The sequence below is a fragment of the Cydia pomonella genome, chromosome 1, assembly GCF_033807575.1.
Source record: "Cydia pomonella isolate Wapato2018A chromosome 1, ilCydPomo1, whole genome shotgun sequence".
Classification (NCBI taxonomy): Eukaryota; Metazoa; Arthropoda; class Insecta; order Lepidoptera; family Tortricidae; genus Cydia; species Cydia pomonella.
This window is the reverse complement of record NC_084703.1, coordinates 28,195,458-28,215,840: the sequence shown is the minus strand read 5'-3', so window position 1 is coordinate 28,215,840 and position 20,383 is coordinate 28,195,458. Positions and strand designations below refer to the sequence as shown.

The following is a 20,383-nucleotide window of genomic DNA, read 5'->3' as shown; positions in this document are numbered from 1 at the left end:
TTATGTGGGGGAGGGGGGGGGGGGGGGTTTCGCCAAGAACCTCACCAAATATCACCCAGGGGGGGGGGGGGGGGGAAACAAGCCGAAAATACCTCGCGTGATTTGTGCACAAGCCCTAAGTATGCTGATATGCAAGGTAAGTATAGTTGAGTGTCATGAGTCACACATTTTGTCTCCTGGCTGAAAATTTTGTCACCTTCATTTGTAAAAGCTTACCGACTTTAGAATATGTTATTAGAAAAACAAATACTATTTCAGTTCTATCTCTGACACGTACCATTACTGTTTTCATTCCCTAATATTAAGCATACTTATACCGAATTCTGGAAAAAAAAATTGTAAGTGTTATTTTATACGTTAAACTAGTGTTATTTCATACGTTAAACTTCTATGAAATTATGACGCTTACACAGGCTGGGCTAACAAAATTGTTGCCAACTTAGCTTAGGTTTTGGAGTCAATTTTCTCCCGAAATGGAATTTCATAGAAAAAGTACCGTTATTTCGTTAGGATCGCAAAAGTTATTCTTCCCTCGTAAGGGAGCCTATTATGCTGACGGACGGGGGACGGGTAACTACGGAACCCTAAGCATGGTCCGACATGCTCTTGGGCGGTTTTTTAAACCTTATTTAGATATTTGAACAATACGCATTTACTTATCCGAAATGAAAAAATAATAATTAAAAACTTAACATTTATTGGTGGGGACAGTCGCCATCGGATATATCGGAGTTGCTCAAAAATAAATAAGTACATAACTGAGAATATTAACTTCTAACCGACCATCTCCGTTAAACAGCAGACCAGGTTATTCCCACTAGTTGTTACCAGTGGTAACTACTGAGATTTTTTTCCCCACTTTTTACCCCTGGTAACCAACCATCCCACTAGATACCACCAACTTGTTTTGGTGGTATCTAGTGGGATAGTTAGACTCAGTAGTTACCACTGGAAAAAGGTGGGATTTTTTTTCCCAGTAGTTACCACCAAAATTTTGTTAGAGTTCAATACTTAAAGTGTTAACAGACTCGTTAACTTCCGTTAAATTTCCTTATCTCCGTTAATCGGTAATTACACCGTGCCGCGGCGCAAAGAACTAGTTCTGACAAGCACCATCGACCGCAAAAGTGCATGGCGACTTTATCTTATCAATGATTCCATTCATAATTTATCTATGCAGTTTCGCAGCTCACACATTCGGGCCGGTAGACAAGTGCAGCGCGTGGTATATGTGTATCGTGAAACTAAACTATATGGGTAGGTGTCTTGCCGGCGCGTGTGAATGAAAAAAGCCGGAGGGGTTTCTCGTCAAGCATGTTTTGATAGTTTTTGTTAAATTTACAAAATATACGTACTATAAATGTCTTATACAATGTATTACTTCGTAAATACGGGTCTTAAGGGCACTACGAATGGGCCAGTTCTCAGATCAATCTATGGCCAGTTAGATGGTGCGCAAATCGCGTTTGTGGACAAATGTTCGTGGATGCGCATGTTCGTTCAGCATGAAACCTTTGCGTGCTTTCCGTTATAGTTTGCACCTATGCAGTGTGTGTATTACTTATATTTACCTATACGAAAAGAATACAAGATTCAACTGTGGCAATTAAAAGCATATTCGCATTCTAATTTCACTTTAGAGTATGGACGAAAATCCGTGGCCGTATTTGAGGGACTAGGAAGGTATGTTAATTTTGTATCCAGATCGGGAGATAAAATATAATTAGGTCATAATGGGGAAAGTTCATATTATGGTTTGGCATCTAACCCTCTGGGCCTCTGACCTACCGCGAAAATTGAAAATCGAAATATAGTTATCTGCCTCTCTTTAACTCTTGCATGTACAGTCAGCGTCAAATACTTTGTAGCAGTCAAAATGGCCAAAAAGTTCGGTACACCATACTAAATATATGGTGTACCGAACTATTTGGCTACTTTGGTTGCTACAAAGTATTTGACGCTGACTGTACGAGCAATAGAGAGGTAGATACTAATTTTTGATTTCGCCATGTCCACCTGTTTTTTATAAGTAGATCACTATCGCAAGGATTGCAAAAATAGATAAATTGCAATTTCGGTTACGTTTTGACGGATTAACAACGAACGTTAACTTCCGTTAAATCTTCCGAAGTGTAACGCTTCAACGTTTTACGAAGTTAATTAGTAACGTATTAGCGATTATCGAAGTTAACTATTTTATTATCGGTGCCCAGCTATGGGTTTTACAATATTTGGCAGTATACATAATATAGAGACGCATTCCGATCACTGGTTGATCATTAGGTAGTATAAACTTAACGATATATATTTAACGTAAATCTAACTTTTGAATCGGATTGACCTATATTTTATACAAAAATATGTCTCAATGCATTTGTTTAAGTATGAGTACTAAAAATCGGGTTTATGATATATTTTTATGTTAGTTCATTATGTCACACTTTCGGCCACTAGACCCACCAGTAAAGTCTTATTATACATAAATATAGTTATCAAAACGTAAACGACATTTAACTTCTCCTCAATCTCATCAGTCTTTTTTGTAATACTTACCTAAAAATGATCTAAATATTTAATTAAATATAAACATAATATGAAGTGTAAAATTCACACCTTAAAATAAAACTAACAAAATAAAATGCTAGATTCTTACTCTTAGGTATTAGCAAAATAGCACTATACGGATTCTAGAATCGACTGTAGTGTGGGGTGTGACTAGGGTTTCTGGTTTCTCTGCCTTTTTTATTTCTCGAGGCACGGGAATGCTCGACTAGGATATCTCGAGTTACTCGAGTATCTCGATAAATTTTGGAAGTTACAAAAAACACCATGTGTTTTTAAATTTTTGGTTTATTATTACAAATCAGATTTATAGGAGTCGTAGTGTATGTGAGATCAATAATCAAACAAACGGTATATTTTTAGTTACCGTATATTGCAGTGAATAATCAACAATTCAACAATAAAAAAATAAAAATAAACTATATAGTGTATTTTTAGGTATTTAACAAAATGTTAACATACCACAATATGGTATTTTATTATAACTTACAGAAGTTTTACTACGTAATATTACGTAATACTTACTCAACGTAATCATGAAGCTACTAAAACTGTGCTGATTTGATTTATTAATAGTAATAAAACTCCTTTTTTTTGCATTAGAAAGAAGATAAGCGATCGAAGCGAACACTTTTGAGAAATAAGTCGCGGCGAAAATGTAACAATTATAAATCATATACGATCATTTACATTCGTTTGTTAAGGTTACTAATTTTTTCAAGCGTTTTTCAATAAAAAGACACGTTAAGATCGCTTATCTTTTTTCTTTAGTTTAGTTTCAAAACTTGAAAATCGGTTGAAGCTAAACCGATAGGGGACGGATCAAGACAGTTTTATATTTGGTTGGTTAATAAATGTTTGAAATAAAAAAAAAAGATATTTTACACATCTTTAACTGCCCAATGAAATACACTATAGACACATCACGTGTTACAGGCATGGCAGGCATTGAGTTTTTTTTTCCGCCTCGAGAATTGTCGAGCAGAAACCCTAGGTGTGACCGAAGCCCTTGTATACCTATACCTATTTCTTCATTGCGCACCATGTAATCGCATTCTGAAAACCAAGTTTGGCTTCGCAAGTCACATTAGAGCGTTCCATGTTTCCGATTAAAAACGTAGGAGTTGCCGTCGTCGGACACGGCGAGGAGGACTATATGTCGTGGGAGAAAAATGTACCAAATACTAATTGAATATTTAGACGAATTTATTTATTTTTGGATGCCGGGTGGACGCCAGCACTTAATATGTGTCCACGGCCAGCAAAACGTCCCACTTTGTCGCTAGCCAAAAGCACGCTTTGACAGGTTATTCGTATACCTACCTCCTTCTTATTCGTACCTGGGAGCCCAAATAGGTACATTCTTTTTTCATATTTTTATCATAATACCATTATTTTTCAATTTTCCGTGTAATATACATACCTACTCGTATTTGTAGTATCACTCGTAGACGTATATGCTTGATAAATAATTTTTAAGAAAAAAAAACCGACTTCATTGCGGGAGACCGGTGAAAGAACGATTATTGTTGATTTGAGATTTCAGACAATGAAATTAAAAAGATAGCGTCCTACGCCACTGCACCCACCTTGACACATTTCAGATTTGCCCTATGGTTGACTGGTAAGATACCTACCCGCAATAGGGTATTCGACTGTATTTAAGATAAATTATTTCAAACCATGCATGAAATAAAGCACCAGATAATTATTAAAAAAACTAAATAGGATAGAAATATAAAAACGTGCCTTGAAAACCTAACTGCTTGGCAAAGAGAACAAATTGCCAAACGTGAACTATGCATACTTGATGAGTTCCGTTCTGTCCATCATCAGCAATTCCACTTCATCAAATGTCACTTCTACAAATGTAAATACTTGATTTTTTAATGAAAATACTAATTACTATATAATATATATGCCTTTAACATTTCAGGAGTTCCCTCGCGTTCTCATGGACCCCATCGTCAGAACTCGAACTTGACAAAAATTTGTCTTGAAAATCTAATTTGCTTAACAAACACAGCGAAGAGGACAAATCGCCAAACGTGTACTACGCGTCGTTGAAGAGTACCATTCTGATCATCATCAGCAGTTCCACTTCATCAAATATCACTTTTTATAATGTAAATGCTTGATTTGTTAAAGAAAATACAAAAATCACTATATGTATGCCTTTCATATTTGAAGAGTTCACTCGCTTCCTCATGGACCCCATCGTCAGAACTCGAACCTGACAAAAATTTGTCTTGAAAATCTAATTTACTTAACAAACACAGCGAAGAGGAGAAATCGCCAAACGTGTACTATGCGTCGTTGAAGAGTTCCATTCTGATCATCATCAGCAGTTCCACTTCATCAAATGTCACTTTTTTAAATGGAAATGCTTGATTTGTCAGAGAAAATACAAAAATCACTATATGTATGCCTTTCATATTTGAAGAGTTCCCTCGATTCCTCATGGACCCCATCGTCAGAACTCGAACCTGACAAAAACTTGTTTTGAAAATTTAATTTACTTAACAAACATAGCGAAGAGGAGAAATCGCCAAACGTGTACTATGCGTGGTTGAAGAGTTCCATTCTGATCATCATCAGCATTTCCACTTCATCAAATGTCACTTTTTTAAATGTAAATGCTTGATTTGTTACAGAAAATACAAAAATTACTATATGTATGCCTTTCACATTTGAAGAATTCCCTCGATTCCTCATGGATCCTATCATTAGAACTGAGTTTTCAAACAAAAAAATAATTTTCAAAATCGGTTCAGAAATGACGGAGTTATGGAGTAACAAACATTAAAAAAACAAAAAAAAAACATACAACCGAATTGATAACCTCCTCTTTTGAAATCTTGAAGTCGGTTAAAAATAGTTTAGTAAGGGTTAGTATTCTCAATATAACTAGAGACTCCGATGCCTGTTAAAGATAGAATATTGACCCGGGTATATGTCGCTATAACCTACACCCTAAGGCGTTGAAGCATTAAGGGAACGAATGGAGAGATTCGCACACTTCTGTAAAGCCTCCGTTTTTCGTTTGACAGAAGCGATTGGACGGTGTTCTAATGGTAGCAAGTTTGAGTCTTGCCGGAGGTGATCTCTCAATTTTCCTTTAAAATAGAATGTACTATCGCTCGCAGACGTTTCTTTTTTTATACTACGTCAGTGGCAAACAAGCATACTGTTCGCCTGATGGTAAGCAGTCTCTGTAGCCTATGTACTCCTGCAACTCCAGAGAGTCACATGCGCGTTGCCGACCTTAACGCTCCACTCCCTCGTTGAGCTCTCGCAACCTTACTCACCGGCAGGAACACAGCACTATGAGTAGGGTTAAATCATTAAATCATTTATTCATTTGCAAGAATGTAGTACACAAAACAAGTTCTTACAATATAATAAAACCGGCATTACCTTACCTATATTATATATAGTTCTTAGTGAGAGCGTTTTAGGAGGTAGGTGCACGTCTATTGCAATGTATAACTTATCACTTATACTATTATTGTACTTGCTTCTATTGTTCTCCAATAAAAAAAAAATAAAAAAAATACTCGGGTTGCATTTGTTAATTATTTTTCTCTACACACATATCATAAACCCTTTATAGTGCGTTCAAAAACCGCAAATAACTGCCAGCATGAAGATAAACTGTTTTGTTACATCAAATTTACTATATGTAAAATTGTTATTATTGCGTAATAATAACATCGAAATTGATTTTCTTATGACAATAAAATTTAGACCATCTCTGAGGAAAAAATAGCAATTTGAATTGATATCTATTCTAATATCAGTCTAGATGACGATTTATTCGAAATAATGTGTCAATTGCGAAGAGTAAAGGTTAGGAGAACAATTTATATGTAAGAAAAGTGTCCATCAAAAACCTTAATGGTAGAGCGCTGGAGTATCGATCAGAGGCTGAGTTCAAGTGTCACCCAAAGCAGTAAACTCTCCACTTTTAAATTTATTCTAAGCTTAATAGCATCATGGTGCGCAGGCGTTTATGCTTGTTAAAAACTAATAAGATAATTATTAGTAATATTTACATATTAATACACATTGTCTCTAGCCAATTAAAATTAGGTACTTAAAATAATTTACGTACACAAAAGTATACAAAAGAATGATTGAATATTTTCTTCTTGTTAAGTGATTTTTATTCCCTGACAATAAACGAGGGCTGTTTTAAGTTTGACCGTTATGTGGCTGTGCGTGGCACCATAGGTTCTTAAACTGGTGATCTGTTTTTTGTTATCAAGTAGGGTTTCTAGCTGTAGTTCTTACACATGGTTTCTTAAAATGGATTGATCTACTTCATTGCGTTGAGGGTATTAAAATTTAAAATTAATGTTTATTTACATTCTAGTTGTGTCAGACCGAAGTCTGAAAGTTCCATTTTTGTATAGTTTCGGAGTTCCATTTGCGGGGTTAGCATTTGCTTCATCGAGTTGTTGTATTTTAGGAGATCTGTCTCGCTGCGGTCGGGCGCGGTAGGAGAAGCTCGCCGCCTTCAGGCGGGCTCCGATGCCGGGCTTGGGCGGTGGGCCCGGGAAGGGCGAGGAGTGGGGCGCCACCGGGGTGTGCGGCGCCGACACGCTGCTCACTACGGGGGGAGCCATGTCGGGCCGCCGCACTACCATGCTCTTCGACGGTGGACGTGAACTTTCGTGAGCCATACTGAAAACATAACGTTATAAATACCTACATTACTAGCGTTTTTATCCGCCTTGAAGTCATTAAAAACGATCAACTCTATTTTCACCCACCTTAACCCTTAAATTCATAATGTAAGAAGTTTCATAATTTTGTAGTATGGCATCGATTATGGTTTCTTTATTTAGAACTAGATAAAAGGTAAACAATCGTGACGTGTCATTTTATTGAAAATGATTGAAAAATTATTCAAATGAATGTAAAAGATCGTACCTATATGATTTACAATTGTTATTTGTTTGCTATGAGTTTTCCAAAAGTGGTTTTTAATAAAAAGACGCGTCAAGATCCTACCTTCCTTCTAATGCTAAAAAAACGAACTATAGTCCGTCGATTGCGTCTTGTGTCTCCACGGAGTAGGAGTGTTTGGTAGTGTTATAGTTACCGTGACGGCAGCCGGCGGCCGGCGCGCGAGTGCCGGTGCGTGCCGCTGGGCGCGGTGCTGCACCGCGTCGGCTTATCGTGCATGCTGCCGCTGCGGATCGCTGCAACACACAAACGATACACAAATCAAACAATGCCAGTATCAAAAAGTCTGTCAGTATGGTTGGCAAATTTTACTTTTAATTCTGGGTGCAAATTAGTCTACAATGCATAATTTACAATGCTCAGGCAAAACATCTTGAATATTGCAGGCTCGATTCACGAAACTTGACAATATTGCCTACAACTTTCATGTTTTCTTGAGGTGTTTTTTTTAAACGTTAGTTTATAGTCAGTAAGAGCCAATATATTAGACCCTTATACAGGTGATTCAGGAGACGTGAGCAGGATCAAGCCTGCGTATTCAGTAAGTTATCAGTAACTGTTTCGTACCAGTATTTGTGAGATTAACGTTAAATTATTTTTTCTGATCAAAATATATTTTTATTTTATTTACGACTTTTTGGTCACCGACTCTTTCTTTTATCCACAACAAGTGACAAATTGAATGTCATCGGTATGGAAGGTAGAGGCAAGGAACAGAATCTCCATATACCAAAAAGTGTCCGACAAAAAACTATAAATAGGTGGCGCTACAATACCTAGAATACTTGAGAAAAAAATTTAATCATAATTTTTTTTTTCATCAAACCCATACCTGTCTTCAAAAATGATATTGAGGTTTTTAATATCATTTTTTTCTAAACTGAATAGTTTGCGCGAGAGACACTTCCAAAGTGGTAAAATGTGTCCCCCCCCCCCCCTGTAACTTCTAAAATAAGAGACTGATAAACCTAAAAAAAATATATGATGTACATTACCATGCAAACTTCCACCGAAAATGGGTTTGAACGAGATCTAGTAAGTAGTTATTTTTAAAAGTATTTTACAATGATCCGAAGGGCTTTTGAGGTAGAAAACTTGGGTTTGTATTACCAATTCGTCACTACCAACATGTAAAAAATAGAACTACCTACCTCATTTGATGTTACGTAAAATGTACCAATTCCATAGGCTAATAAGTAGGTACTTCACAATCCATGCGCGGACCTTGGTTTCAGGCTACTAGCTAACTTCATAATACCTTCAGTTAAATAAATAGCAAAAAAGAATGCGCAGGAGCGTAACTTACGCATAGCAGTAGCGTCGAGGGGGTGCGTGTAGATGCGCTTGCGGGCCTGTAGCATGGTGTAGACGAGCGCTACAAGCGAGCGCGGCGGCGCCGGCGCAGCCTCTGCGCCCGCGTCGGCCGCGCCGCGCTGCCGCAACACCCACCACGTCTCCATGCGGCCCTTGCCTTTCACCTCCACCTCGCCGCGCGCCTCCAACTCGTACCCGCACCGTTGCAGCAACTGCATAATACCGTACTGCATGTATAAGCCATCGACGAAAACACACCCTATCTATGTATTTGGTCTATTCGTACTTTTTATGTCTGTTACCTAACAATACCGTCATTTCTAAACAGATATGTATATTTATTGTTTTATTTGATAATATATATGACAAGGTTGCAGGCTCTAATTTTGTATTGTTTATTGTCGTTTATTGCAGTGTTGGCCGAACGTTAATTAGAAATTAAAATTGACCATTAACCAATAGTTCAATGAGTTTGGTTCAGTTCAAATATACTTTATTCATGTAGGCCTAGCAATAAGCACTTATGAATAGTGAGACAGTATTACATATAATTATCTTAAGCGAATTATCAGAGCAATTTATTGATGTAAACAGTGTTGGGAAAAAATAAATTCGAATAAGAATAAGAATAAAAACAGAAATTTTATTCTTATTCCAACACAATGGAATAAGAATATATCCATCACTTTTTATTTTCTCGCAGGAAACTCGCCGCAGTCAACACTGTTGTTAAATATAACTAGTTACTAAGTCAGGCGCTATAATTTCTACTAAGGATTTGACAGCATGGACAGACTCCCCAGAGGTCATTCGTTTTTTTGACATTAACTAATTAAACGCCTTTACTATATCGAGGTACAAAGATATTCAAAATGAAAGTCTCCACAACACTCTGGAGCGTTATCTTTTAATAATGTAACAGCAGATGAAGGTGATGAATTTACCTAGATCCTTAGTTGTGAAAACTGAAACTGAGTGAAAAAAAAATCAAATACTGTAGCTACTTCTAAATTGGAATCTATAAAAACCATACTATACAAATTAAACCGTAAACCTTAACGGACGGTTACAGTTTACGGGTCAATTTGTAATGGTAAATAGTCAATTCTAATTAACGTTCGGCCAACACTGATTTATTGCATAAATGTACATTGATGCACGGTGTTATACTTAATGTTAGGAAGCGTACATGTTACCCTGTGAGGGTGTTACAATATGATTAAAGCTGTCTTACAATTTACTTAATTACTAATTAGAACAGCAATACAAAATGTAGGTCTCTAGTATTGTAATTAAATTACATTTATAATAGTTTTTTATTTTAATAGTTGTTTATTTTTTTACGAAAGTAATGGTATTTGAAAAGGGAGAAAGTATGACAAACTGTGAAGTTTTGATTGGTCAAGAAAGAGTTGAACAAGTGAAAGAGTTTGTGTATCTGGGAACCTTGTTCACTAGGGACGGTAAACATGATGAAGACATTGAAAGGAGAGTGAATGCTGGAAATCGTGTGAATGGGGCACTCAACGCTATTATGAGCAGCCAGAAGGTGTCGCAAAAAGCACGGTTGGCTGTGCATAGAGGGGTGTTGGTGCCTACACTTATGTATGGTAGCGAAAGTTGGGTATGGCAGAAGAAACATCAGAGTCAAGTGAATGCAGTGGAAATGAGAGCGTTGAGAAGTGTGTGTGGTGTAAAATTACAAGATAGAATTAGGAACAGTGTGATAAGGGAAAAGTGTGGACTGAACGAAGATGTAGTGACAAAAATTGAGAAAGGTATGTTGAGATGGTTTGGACACGTGGAAAGAATGAGTGAAAGAAGGTTAACAAAGAGAGTGTATAAGGGAGAAGTAGAAGAGGGAGTTGGAAAGGGTAGACCTCGGCGGACTTTCTCTGATCAAATCGGGGAAATCCTGAAGAAAGGCCAGGTCAAGAGCACCCTAAACCGACGAGCGTGTATGAGGAATGTCATGAAAGTGAAGGAAGCGAAAGAGGTATGTCAGGATCGTAGCAAGTGGAAATCCGTGGTCTCTGCCTACCCCTTCGGGAAATAGGCGTGATTATATGTATGTATGTATGTATGTTATAATAGTTTGATCAGTAAAATACAGTTATGCCCTTATATCTAGAATAGTAAGTCAGATTAATTGAGATTTTCGTCAATTGGGAAATCATCTAAGTATGCAATACAAAATTTAGTTAGGTCTCAGTATCATAATTAGATTACATTTACAATAATATATTAGAATAATATTCCGTATATCTAGAAAAGTAAGTCATACTTATTAATTATTTAATTAAGGTTATCATCATTTAGGAAATCATCGATGTATATTTCTCGGTAAGTAATTTAATGAAATTGATTTTAAATATTCTGTCTTTTGTGTCAGTAGATATGTTATGAGGAAGCTTGTTGAATATTTTGATTGTTTTTTTATATTGCTAGATCACTTTTATATATTGATATATTTTAGCGACTAAACTGAGAGTAATACGACGCTCCAAACTTTCAGACGGCCGCAAACAAGTGTATTGTATGCGCGCACTTTCTGTAGTGTAGCCGAACTTGTGAAGTTTATAGGAAGTAAAAAGGCCGGAAAAGGTACACCCATTCGAATAAGTTTTTGAAAGTGTTTTTGTGGGTTCTTTAGAATTGGTTTAATATGAAGGAAGTTTATTTCACGTATTAACGGTCATTTTATTTTTCTTCTGATTCGTGTCACTAAAGAATCAATCAAGGATTTTCTAGATATACCGGGTGTTTCCTGTAACACGAGCAAGTAATTAAACCATATATTGTACTCCTCAATCGATATAACTTTTGATTACAGACTTTCTCTTTTTCATACAAATTAAATATTATTTTCAATGTACGCTGTCATCAGTGTGTTTGACGTTGATTGTCACGCTTTAAACATTACAAAATTTATAATACTTTGCGTCTTAGAATAAACTTTGTAGTGTAATAAAAATCAAAACATAAGTTATTTTTAAAAATTGCAGAACAAATGTTTGTCAGTTTGAAGAGTAATATCCTACAATGTAGTTAATTGCTCCTGTTACAGGAAACACCCGGTATTTTGGTTGCATGTTTGTAAATTAAATATTACTTAAATAGAAATCAAATAATGTATTTCATGAAGTATGAGTGAAATTCGGTATATGTTTTAAAGTAAATTCGCATATTGACTACTAGCACAAATTTGTTATAGTTACCATATATTTTATTTATTTTTGTTTATGATTATTACATAAAGGATAGTTAATTATTAATTTACGTTAAATCTGATCGACGCAATTAAGTGCGAAAGTAAAAAAAAATCAGTAATACGAGGTAAGGTACGCGTTTTTTGTTACTTTAACCCTAGTTCGTGACATTTAAATCTGTCTACATGTATAGTGATAATCTGATAATGGATTTAAAATCAGTGCCTATCCGATACAGTAGGTAATTTTTGTGTTCATTAAGCAAGTAGAAATTTAACCTTGTTAAGAATTTAGTTGAATATTGGTTCCTAGTATCTTACAGGGACATGCAAGGTACAAAATTCCATACAAAACATATATAAACTAAAATCAATTAGGAAAAACGAAAACACGCAAATCAAAGTTATTTTAATTATTAAGTTTAAGTAGCTTGTAAGTAATGCTGAGTGGTTTAAGTTAGGTACGAGATTGAAAAGCTGGATTATATCACAATTGTATACAAATAAAGTAATTATTTATAACCTAAATAAATAAACGAAATTAGGTTACCAAGCAAGGTTAGTTATCTACTGAAAAATAAGCTCGTTGATGGCTTTTGTTCTATTCTTTGGTTTTGTCCCCTTGATCGCGTAGAGACGCGATGGGTCAAATTCATTATAGTTCACTTAGACATTTCGTAATGAAGTCATTCTTAAAGTCCCACGTGAAAGGTATGCGATTATAATCTGGTTTATGAAGTCTTTATTCAACCATTAAAGTCGACGAGTAGAATTTTTATAAGCTGAATCTTAATTTAACATGTATTATTATTATTATTCACTTTATTTTTCTTTTACTTTATTTTTAGGCTAGGTTTTTGTAATATGGATGTAAAAGTAAAATACAAAAATAATACAAAATACATTATGTTAACGGCACCTATTTTTGATATATCACCGACATTTGTAAAATTTCTACCGCTTTATGCTTTAAAAGTATGTCCAATTCGTCCTTTATGATTTCTAGGTATTTAATGAATGCTACTGCAATTGGTTTCAATATTATTAACCAATTAAAACTATGGTTTTTTACTCCAGTCATGGGATGTATGGCGCCATTAATTTTCAAATTAACAAATATCAATGAAAAATTAAACTTAAGCAGCTCTTTGGCTCTTGTTTATGGTAAAATGTTGCCGGTGATTAAAAGCTGATAGTAAATACTTGTTTTACAGGATTTGTCTATACCATCCCATTACCGGTGCCTGTTCCATTATAGGGGTGTTTACTATAAACATATTATAAAAAACCTAACCTAGGCTGCCGCCAGCAACGAGTCAGGGCCCCAGCTGCTGGTGGTCAAGGCCGCAGGGAAATGAACCGATAGCCGTGTCCAAGATTACCGTCTTTTACATCTGACCCTTGATCCAGCCACCCAGCGAGACCAACACCTAGAGAGACCTCTACACGCTGACACGACTATCGGAACAATGATCTTCGAGTCAACATCCCACATGGCGGTTATCTCGTGAGCCAACTCTAAGTCATTCTCGGCTTTCACAAGATTCTCATCATGGGGGATGGTGACGTCGACGAGCACGGTCCGACGCTGCGATCGGTCTATCAGCAAGATGTCGGGCTTATTGGCTACAATAGTTCTGTCGGTGATGATAGATCGATCCCAACAGAGCGTGGCACGACCATTTTCGAGAACTGTCGCAGGTGAGTAGGTTCTTGTAGTACGGCACTTCGCGGTCCACAAGACCGTATGGGAAAGCAAGTTGCTGGTGAATAATTCTGGCTACAAGATTATTTCTGTGCAAGTACTCGCCGTTAGCTAGATGAGAACGACCGGAGATAATATGCCTGAGTGACTCTCCGGGACGGCGGCATGTCCGACAAATGTCGACCGTACCGTCCTTCAGGATATACTTCCGATAGGGAGTTGTTCGTCATCATAACTTCGTCCGCAATTGCACAGATTAAACCCTCGGTTTCTCCGAAGTGGTCCCCAAAATCGAAACCAGTTCACTGACGTGAGCAGGTCCACGTCGGGTCCCGCGAGGGCCTTGTAGAACCGCTCTTGTAGCACTTTACTCTCCCATGCCGCCTTACGATCCGCAGTACTTAGTACCACTGGTTTGTGCCAGTTTTCGTTTGCCAAGGAGAGCAGCGTAAGGTTCCTCTCTCCTGCCACCAACCACATCACGATGCATCCCACTCTCCTCGTTAAGGAAATAAGTCCTGAGATTGCACACCTCGCGGTTATGTAGATTTGTGGCGTTTAGGAAGCCTCGACCTCCACACTTGCGTGGGACGTACAATCTCATAACTGACGAGCGTGGGTGTAGCATGCGGTGTGTGGTGAGCAGTAGTCGGACCCTCCGATCCAGGGCATCCAGCGCGGTCTGAGTCCATCTTAGTATGCCAAAGGAGTATTTAAGTAGGGGCATTACCCAGGCGTTGAAGGCGCGAACTTTGTTGCCTCCTGACAAAAGATTGTTAAGGACTTTTGTGAGCCGACTGAAAAAGCGCTTCTTCACCGACCGTCTAATACCCTCGTCCTCAATACCCAACGACTGTGACATACCAAGGTATTTGTAGGTTTCTGATTCAGAGATAGATCTGAAAGACACTGTCTCAGAAAGTTGTAAATTTGTTAAATTTACAACCTTCCCCCGCTGTACATGCATAACCACACATTTATCGACACCAAACTCCATGTTTATGACACTACTGAAGACTTCGGTAGTTTTCAGTAGTTCCAACAAGTCTCGGCTATTTGGTGCAAATAATTTGCGGTCATCTAGGTACATAAGGTGAGAAATGATTTCACCCTCTCTCCGAAGCCGGCAGCCTAGTCCCAAATCCTTCAGCAGGATGCTGAGGAGATTCAGAGCTAGGCAGAACCACAGGGGACTCAGACTATCACCCTGAAATATTCCTCGCTCTATTCTTACAAAATCCTGTGGGCCAGGGTGGTCATTCCCGCCTTCTGGTTGACGAAGGACTGTGGTCCACTGCCTCATACATGCGCTGAGGAAGGCTCTTAATCTTAATAAAGATAAGATAAAAATAGTTTATTATTCAAGTAGCCATATTACAATGCGCTTATGAACGTCAAATAAAGCTACACTGGCTCTAACACTACACTTCTGACCCGAGAAGATTTAAATCCCCCCTCAATTGGAGGAGGATATCCCAATATGGACCGGCAAGAAACTCGGCGGGACACATTCAAAACATTACATCTTATAATTTATAATTCACATGCATTAAATAAGAAATATAAAATACAATTTAGATTACTATAGAAATCATGCAATTACATACAGTAGCTACTTTTTTGTATAGAAAATTGATAATATATATATATATGTATGTCATATAAAATCATATAAATACGTAGCTCTTTCAGAAAACATATCAAATTCAAAAAGAAAAATGAAATTAATAAAGAAATGAGAATATACATTATGTAAGTCTGACAGATTGCTATACCTACAAAAAATATTTGATGTGCTTTGTTACCTGAGCTGTGTCACGTACACAATGATTTTATATATATGTTACTGTAAAAGCCCGAAGTACGGTAAAACCTAGGATATACCGGTAAGACCTAGGTTTTACCGATGCCGATCGGTAAAAGCCCGAAATGTGAAATAATTATTGTTCACTTCGGGCTTTTACCGACATGGATTTGGTAAATCCTAGGTCTTACCACGTCGACCGGTAAAGATTGAATCATCCACTGGTTCTTGACATTATTAGATGAAAATCTTGTATCAGTGTAAGGGGCGTTACATGTAGCGCCATTTAGAGTGATGCTTCGTATTGTTTCGGCTATTTTACTAGTCATATAGACGGTCTTTCGGTTTTGCTGAAGGTGAGAGTGAATTCTACTCACTGCAAATTGGAACGCCGTGAGTAGGGATGTAGAAGTCCTGAGAGCAGAGTAATGTACAGTGTGTCACATACCCTTTGTAAGCAATATGCCCAGTTGGTGGGAATTTTCGGGCTGTAGCTAGCCGCTGTAATGGGTAACAGAAACGCATTCCGTGTGTGCTTCGTTTTTCAGATGACTAGGGTGCACTGCATAATGCAGAGATTATCATATCGCGAACGATTGGCATCTTGACTAGGTACCAAGGTTTAGGTATAGTTTACAGTAAAAACAAATTAGGTATCTATTTATAGTTCTCGCCTGTTGAAGCGACTATGGCTGGGTAATCAAATGACACCTAGATGCTTTCAATTAAATCATTTTATTTTAAGTAAATACCTTTTGCCAAGCGTGAGTCATGGTAGTGGTTCGTAAGGGAGAGAAATAAGCCTGTCTGGTTCCGTTGTATGTTGGTACTCCCCTGTCATGCTAGTTGGTCGCGGTCGCGGTTTTAAGCGCCGTGGACAGCTGATGTGGATGCGAAAGGAGGCCTCTGCGTCCCTAGGAACCTAACCGCGTCGCTAAAGGGTTATTTGAACCGGAATCTTACAGCTCTATTCTGTGAGAATGCTGTCGACCGAAAGTGCGATTTTGTGTCTTAAGCAAGCTGTCAGGTACTACAAGGACAGGAACACGCCGATCTATAAGTACGTGCTTTCTGGACTTGTCAAAGGCGTTTGATCTGGTTGTGTACGACAAGCTATAGTACAAGCTTACAAAAACGGGAGATTCGATTGAATATGTCGCGTTGCTTAAACATTGGTACAACAGTCAGGTCAACCGAGTGAGATGGGCGGGAGAGGAGTCTGACGAGTACAAACTACAATGTGGACCGAGACAGGGAGGGCTAACATCCCTTCTCCTTTTCAACGTCTACGTAAACGAGTTGATCGAGGCACTCAGCAGGGCCCATGTCGGTTTGCCAGCTTGTCATATTCAAAGCTCGTAAGTATAACCCGTCTACGGAGCCGAGGATCATGTTGTGTGGCGTACCTCTAAAAGTTGTAGATCGCTTTAAGTATCTGGGGCATATGCTTACAACTGAATTGAATGACGATCTCGATAGGGAGAAAAGAGCGACGGCAGTGAGAGGCAATATGCTTGCCCGCAGGTTCGCACGGTGTAATACATCAGTTAAATTGACGCTCTTTAGAGCTTACTGTCAGACTTTCTACACGTGCAGCTTGTGGGTGAAATTTACACAACGAGCCTATATCGCATTGTGCGTTCAATATAATAACATCTTGAGTATTCTGTTGCGGCTGCCGAAGCACTGCAGCGAGTCCGGCATGTTCGCTGAGGCGCGAGTAGATGACTTTTTTGCCATCAGGCGGAAAAGAATCGCCTCCATGCTGAGACGGATGCGCGGCAGCAGCAACAGTCTACTCAAGGTGTTGGCCGAGCACCTCGACTGCCCCGTTATAAAGTTTTGGGTGGAGGTGGCAATTGGGAGAGCGAAATAGAGTATGGCAACCTGCGCCCCTATTTTCCACACATCTTAGTGTTTGGTTATAAGTTCTTGTTTTTATTTTTCTCTTAGAACCTAATTAGCAAAGTTTTAAGTTTATACTAATAGTCGTTATGGATCAGTGATCTGAAATAAACGGTTTTTTTTTATTTTTTTATAATTTATACCCAGGGTACGAGACGAAACTTAAATACGTCCTTTTTTACATATTAAAGGTTGTGCTAAAATATTTACTTTTATACCTAACATTTTATTCTGTAAGAAAAGGAGACACTTGACCTGTCCGACGCGTCGCGTGTGATGTCACGGCGCGAAGCTCATGAACGCGACCGCACAGTACTGGACTCTAAAGGCAGCAGTGCATTAGCGCCAGAGTACTCTGAACGTACCGCGCGGTCAAAACTGCTAACGTTGTTGCTACGCTGAGACTACTCTCGCGATTGTACAGTCGCGCCTAGTATAACCTAATCTTACTTTGATTAGAATAACGTGCATCGTTACACTGTATATTGCTGTCCCGCTCCCACTGATAATATATTTAACACTCGTATTTCATAAAAATAGTCATAGTGCTGACTGTTAATGTTCTGGTTTTGCTGTAGGTTTAATTACAATTTTTCAACAACAAGCAACGATGACGGGGGGAGAACACCCCCCGGCTGTGGAATATATGGTATGACTGGGCCATAAGGGGGGGCCCAGCTTCCCTGCATGATCACCATCTGCTATGCTGACGACACATCTTAGTGTGGCGACACCATGGTGGCTGTGTGGGGAAGGCACATGTAAGATAACTTTTTCAGAGCGGCGGTAGCGGCAGAGATGTCAGTGGGTCGCATCGAACGCCTAGGATTGAATGTGTCCCTCCTGAAGACTGAAGCAATTGTCTTCGGGGGACCTGGAAGGGCGCTACCTGAGGACTTAACTATAGCTGTTGCAGGTGAGAGGGTTCCGGTCAATTCACACATGAAGTACCTGGGTCTTATTCTTGACCGGAGGTGGAATTTTGAACAGTATTTCCTCAGGTTAGCGCCCTGAATCGTGGGTGCTGCCTCAGCCCTTAGCTGGCTATTACCAAACGTGGGTAAGCCGAAAGCCCCTTGTCGGCGCCTGTACGTGGGCGTTGTTCGGAGCATGGCCTTATACGGGGCATGAATTTGGGCAGACAGGCTCTTGGCTAAAGCCAAGCCTCTCCTAAGGCGTCCGCTGAGGGTGGTGGCCTTGCGCATAATAAAGGCATACCATACGGTGTATTTCGCGGTGGCATGAGCCCTGGCAGGCACTCCACCCTGGGAGCTGGAAGCTAATATGATAGCTGGAAATTACCGTATGAGAGCAGATGCCAGAGCGCGTGGAGAACGCCTCGACCCAGAGGAGGCGAAGAGAGAGCAACGACAGGCTGTCAAGAGACTGAGGGACCGCTAGAAGAGCGACCTGGAGGATTCCTCCTATGGAGCCCGCAGTATAGGGGCTCTCCCCCCGTCATTCAACCAGTGGCTCGATAGAGAACACGGGGTGCCCAGCTACAGATTGACACAGGAAACAACCGGACACGGTTGCTTCGGTCATTACCTGCATGAAATTAATGTACGCCATAACATGGTGGTAGCAGCGGAAATCACGAGGGGACCTCTCGCTGCACGACGTCGTGTCGGCCACGTTGCGCAGCAAGAGGGCATGGAAGGAAGTTAAAGCCTTTTGCGAAACCGTGATTTCCCAAAAGGAAGCAGCGGAGCGGTTGCGCGAAGATAGTGCAGATGCGCTACCGCTCCGGCGTAGGCGGAGAGGGAGGGTCTCCTCCCTAGGTAGGCAATATATCCTAGCCATCAGCTAGTTGTTCCCCCTCGTAGAGCCAGTGGATTGGGGGGCCCACACGGAACGGCTCTGCACGTGTGGGACGAGAGCCAAGCGTCCTGGTGCTCTTCCTCAGTGACGCGGGTGTGCAACACAGGTTGGTCGGGCTGCCGAGGAGCGTCGCGGATAGAATGCCGCAAGCGATCCCATGACGCTCCCTAACGGCAAAGAGGATGACACCGCAGGGGATGTTAGTGGGTATTCTCCTCCCCTTCCTCTGGCTATCAGAGGGAGTAACGGGGGGAGCGAGTCCCACATACCACCCCCCCAATGGGCTTCCCCAGCCCGGGGTGAGATGCGTAAATGCATTTACCCCTGCGTCAAAAAAACCAACTCGCGCCTCAGCGAACATGCCGGACGCGCTGCAGTGCTTCGGCAGCCGCAACAGCATCCTCAAGATTGATTAATTGAAAGCGTCTGGGTGTCATTTGATCGCTTCAACTAGCGAGAACTATTAATAGATACCTAATTTGTTTTTACTGTAAACTATACCTAAACCTTGGTACCTAGTTAAGATGGCAATCGTTCGCAATACGATAATCTGTGCATTCTGCAGTGCACCCTAGTCATCTGGAAAGCGAAGCACATACAGAACGCGTTTGTTACCCATTACAGCGGCTAGCTACAGTCCGAAAATTCCCACCAACTGGGCATATTGCTTACAAAGGGTATGTGACACACTGTACATTACTCTGCTCTCAGGACTTCTACATCCCTACTCACGGCGTTCGAATTTGCAGTGAGTAGAGTTCACTCTCACCTTTAGCAAAACCGAAAGACCGTCGAGGTGCTCGGCCAACACCTTGAGTAGACTGTTGCTGCTGCCGCGCATCCGTCTCAGCATGGAGGCGATTCTTTTCCGCCTGATGGCAAAAAAGTCATCTACTCGCGCCTCAGCGAACATGCCGGACTCGCTGCAGTGCTTCGGCAGCCGCAACAGAATACTCAAGATGTTATTATATTGAACGCACAATGCGATATAGGCTCGTTGTGTAAATTTCACCCACAAGCTGCACGTGTAGAAAGTCTGACAGTAAGCTCTAAAGAGCGTCAATTTAACTGATGTATTACACCGTGCGAACCT

General features: G+C 39.7%; 1 protein-coding gene across 5 annotated transcripts in view; it reads right to left on the bottom strand.

The window, feature by feature from the left end:
* Positions 1-6,902: 6,902 nt before the first annotated feature.
* Positions 6,903-20,383, bottom strand: part of LOC133518998 (adenylyl cyclase 78C-like) — a 143,274-nt gene continuing 129,793 nt past the window's right edge. For all 5 annotated transcript variants that reach the window (XM_061852846.1, XM_061852838.1, XM_061852855.1 and 2 more), the window contains 3 exons: positions 8,840-9,059; positions 7,670-7,769; positions 6,903-7,248 (listed from right to left, as the gene is read on the bottom strand). In XM_061852846.1, coding sequence (XP_061708830.1) covers positions 6,927-7,248; positions 7,670-7,769; positions 8,840-9,059 — 642 coding nt within the window. In that variant the 3' untranslated portion in view covers positions 6,903-6,926. The remainder of the gene's footprint in view (positions 7,249-7,669; positions 7,770-8,839; positions 9,060-20,383) is intronic.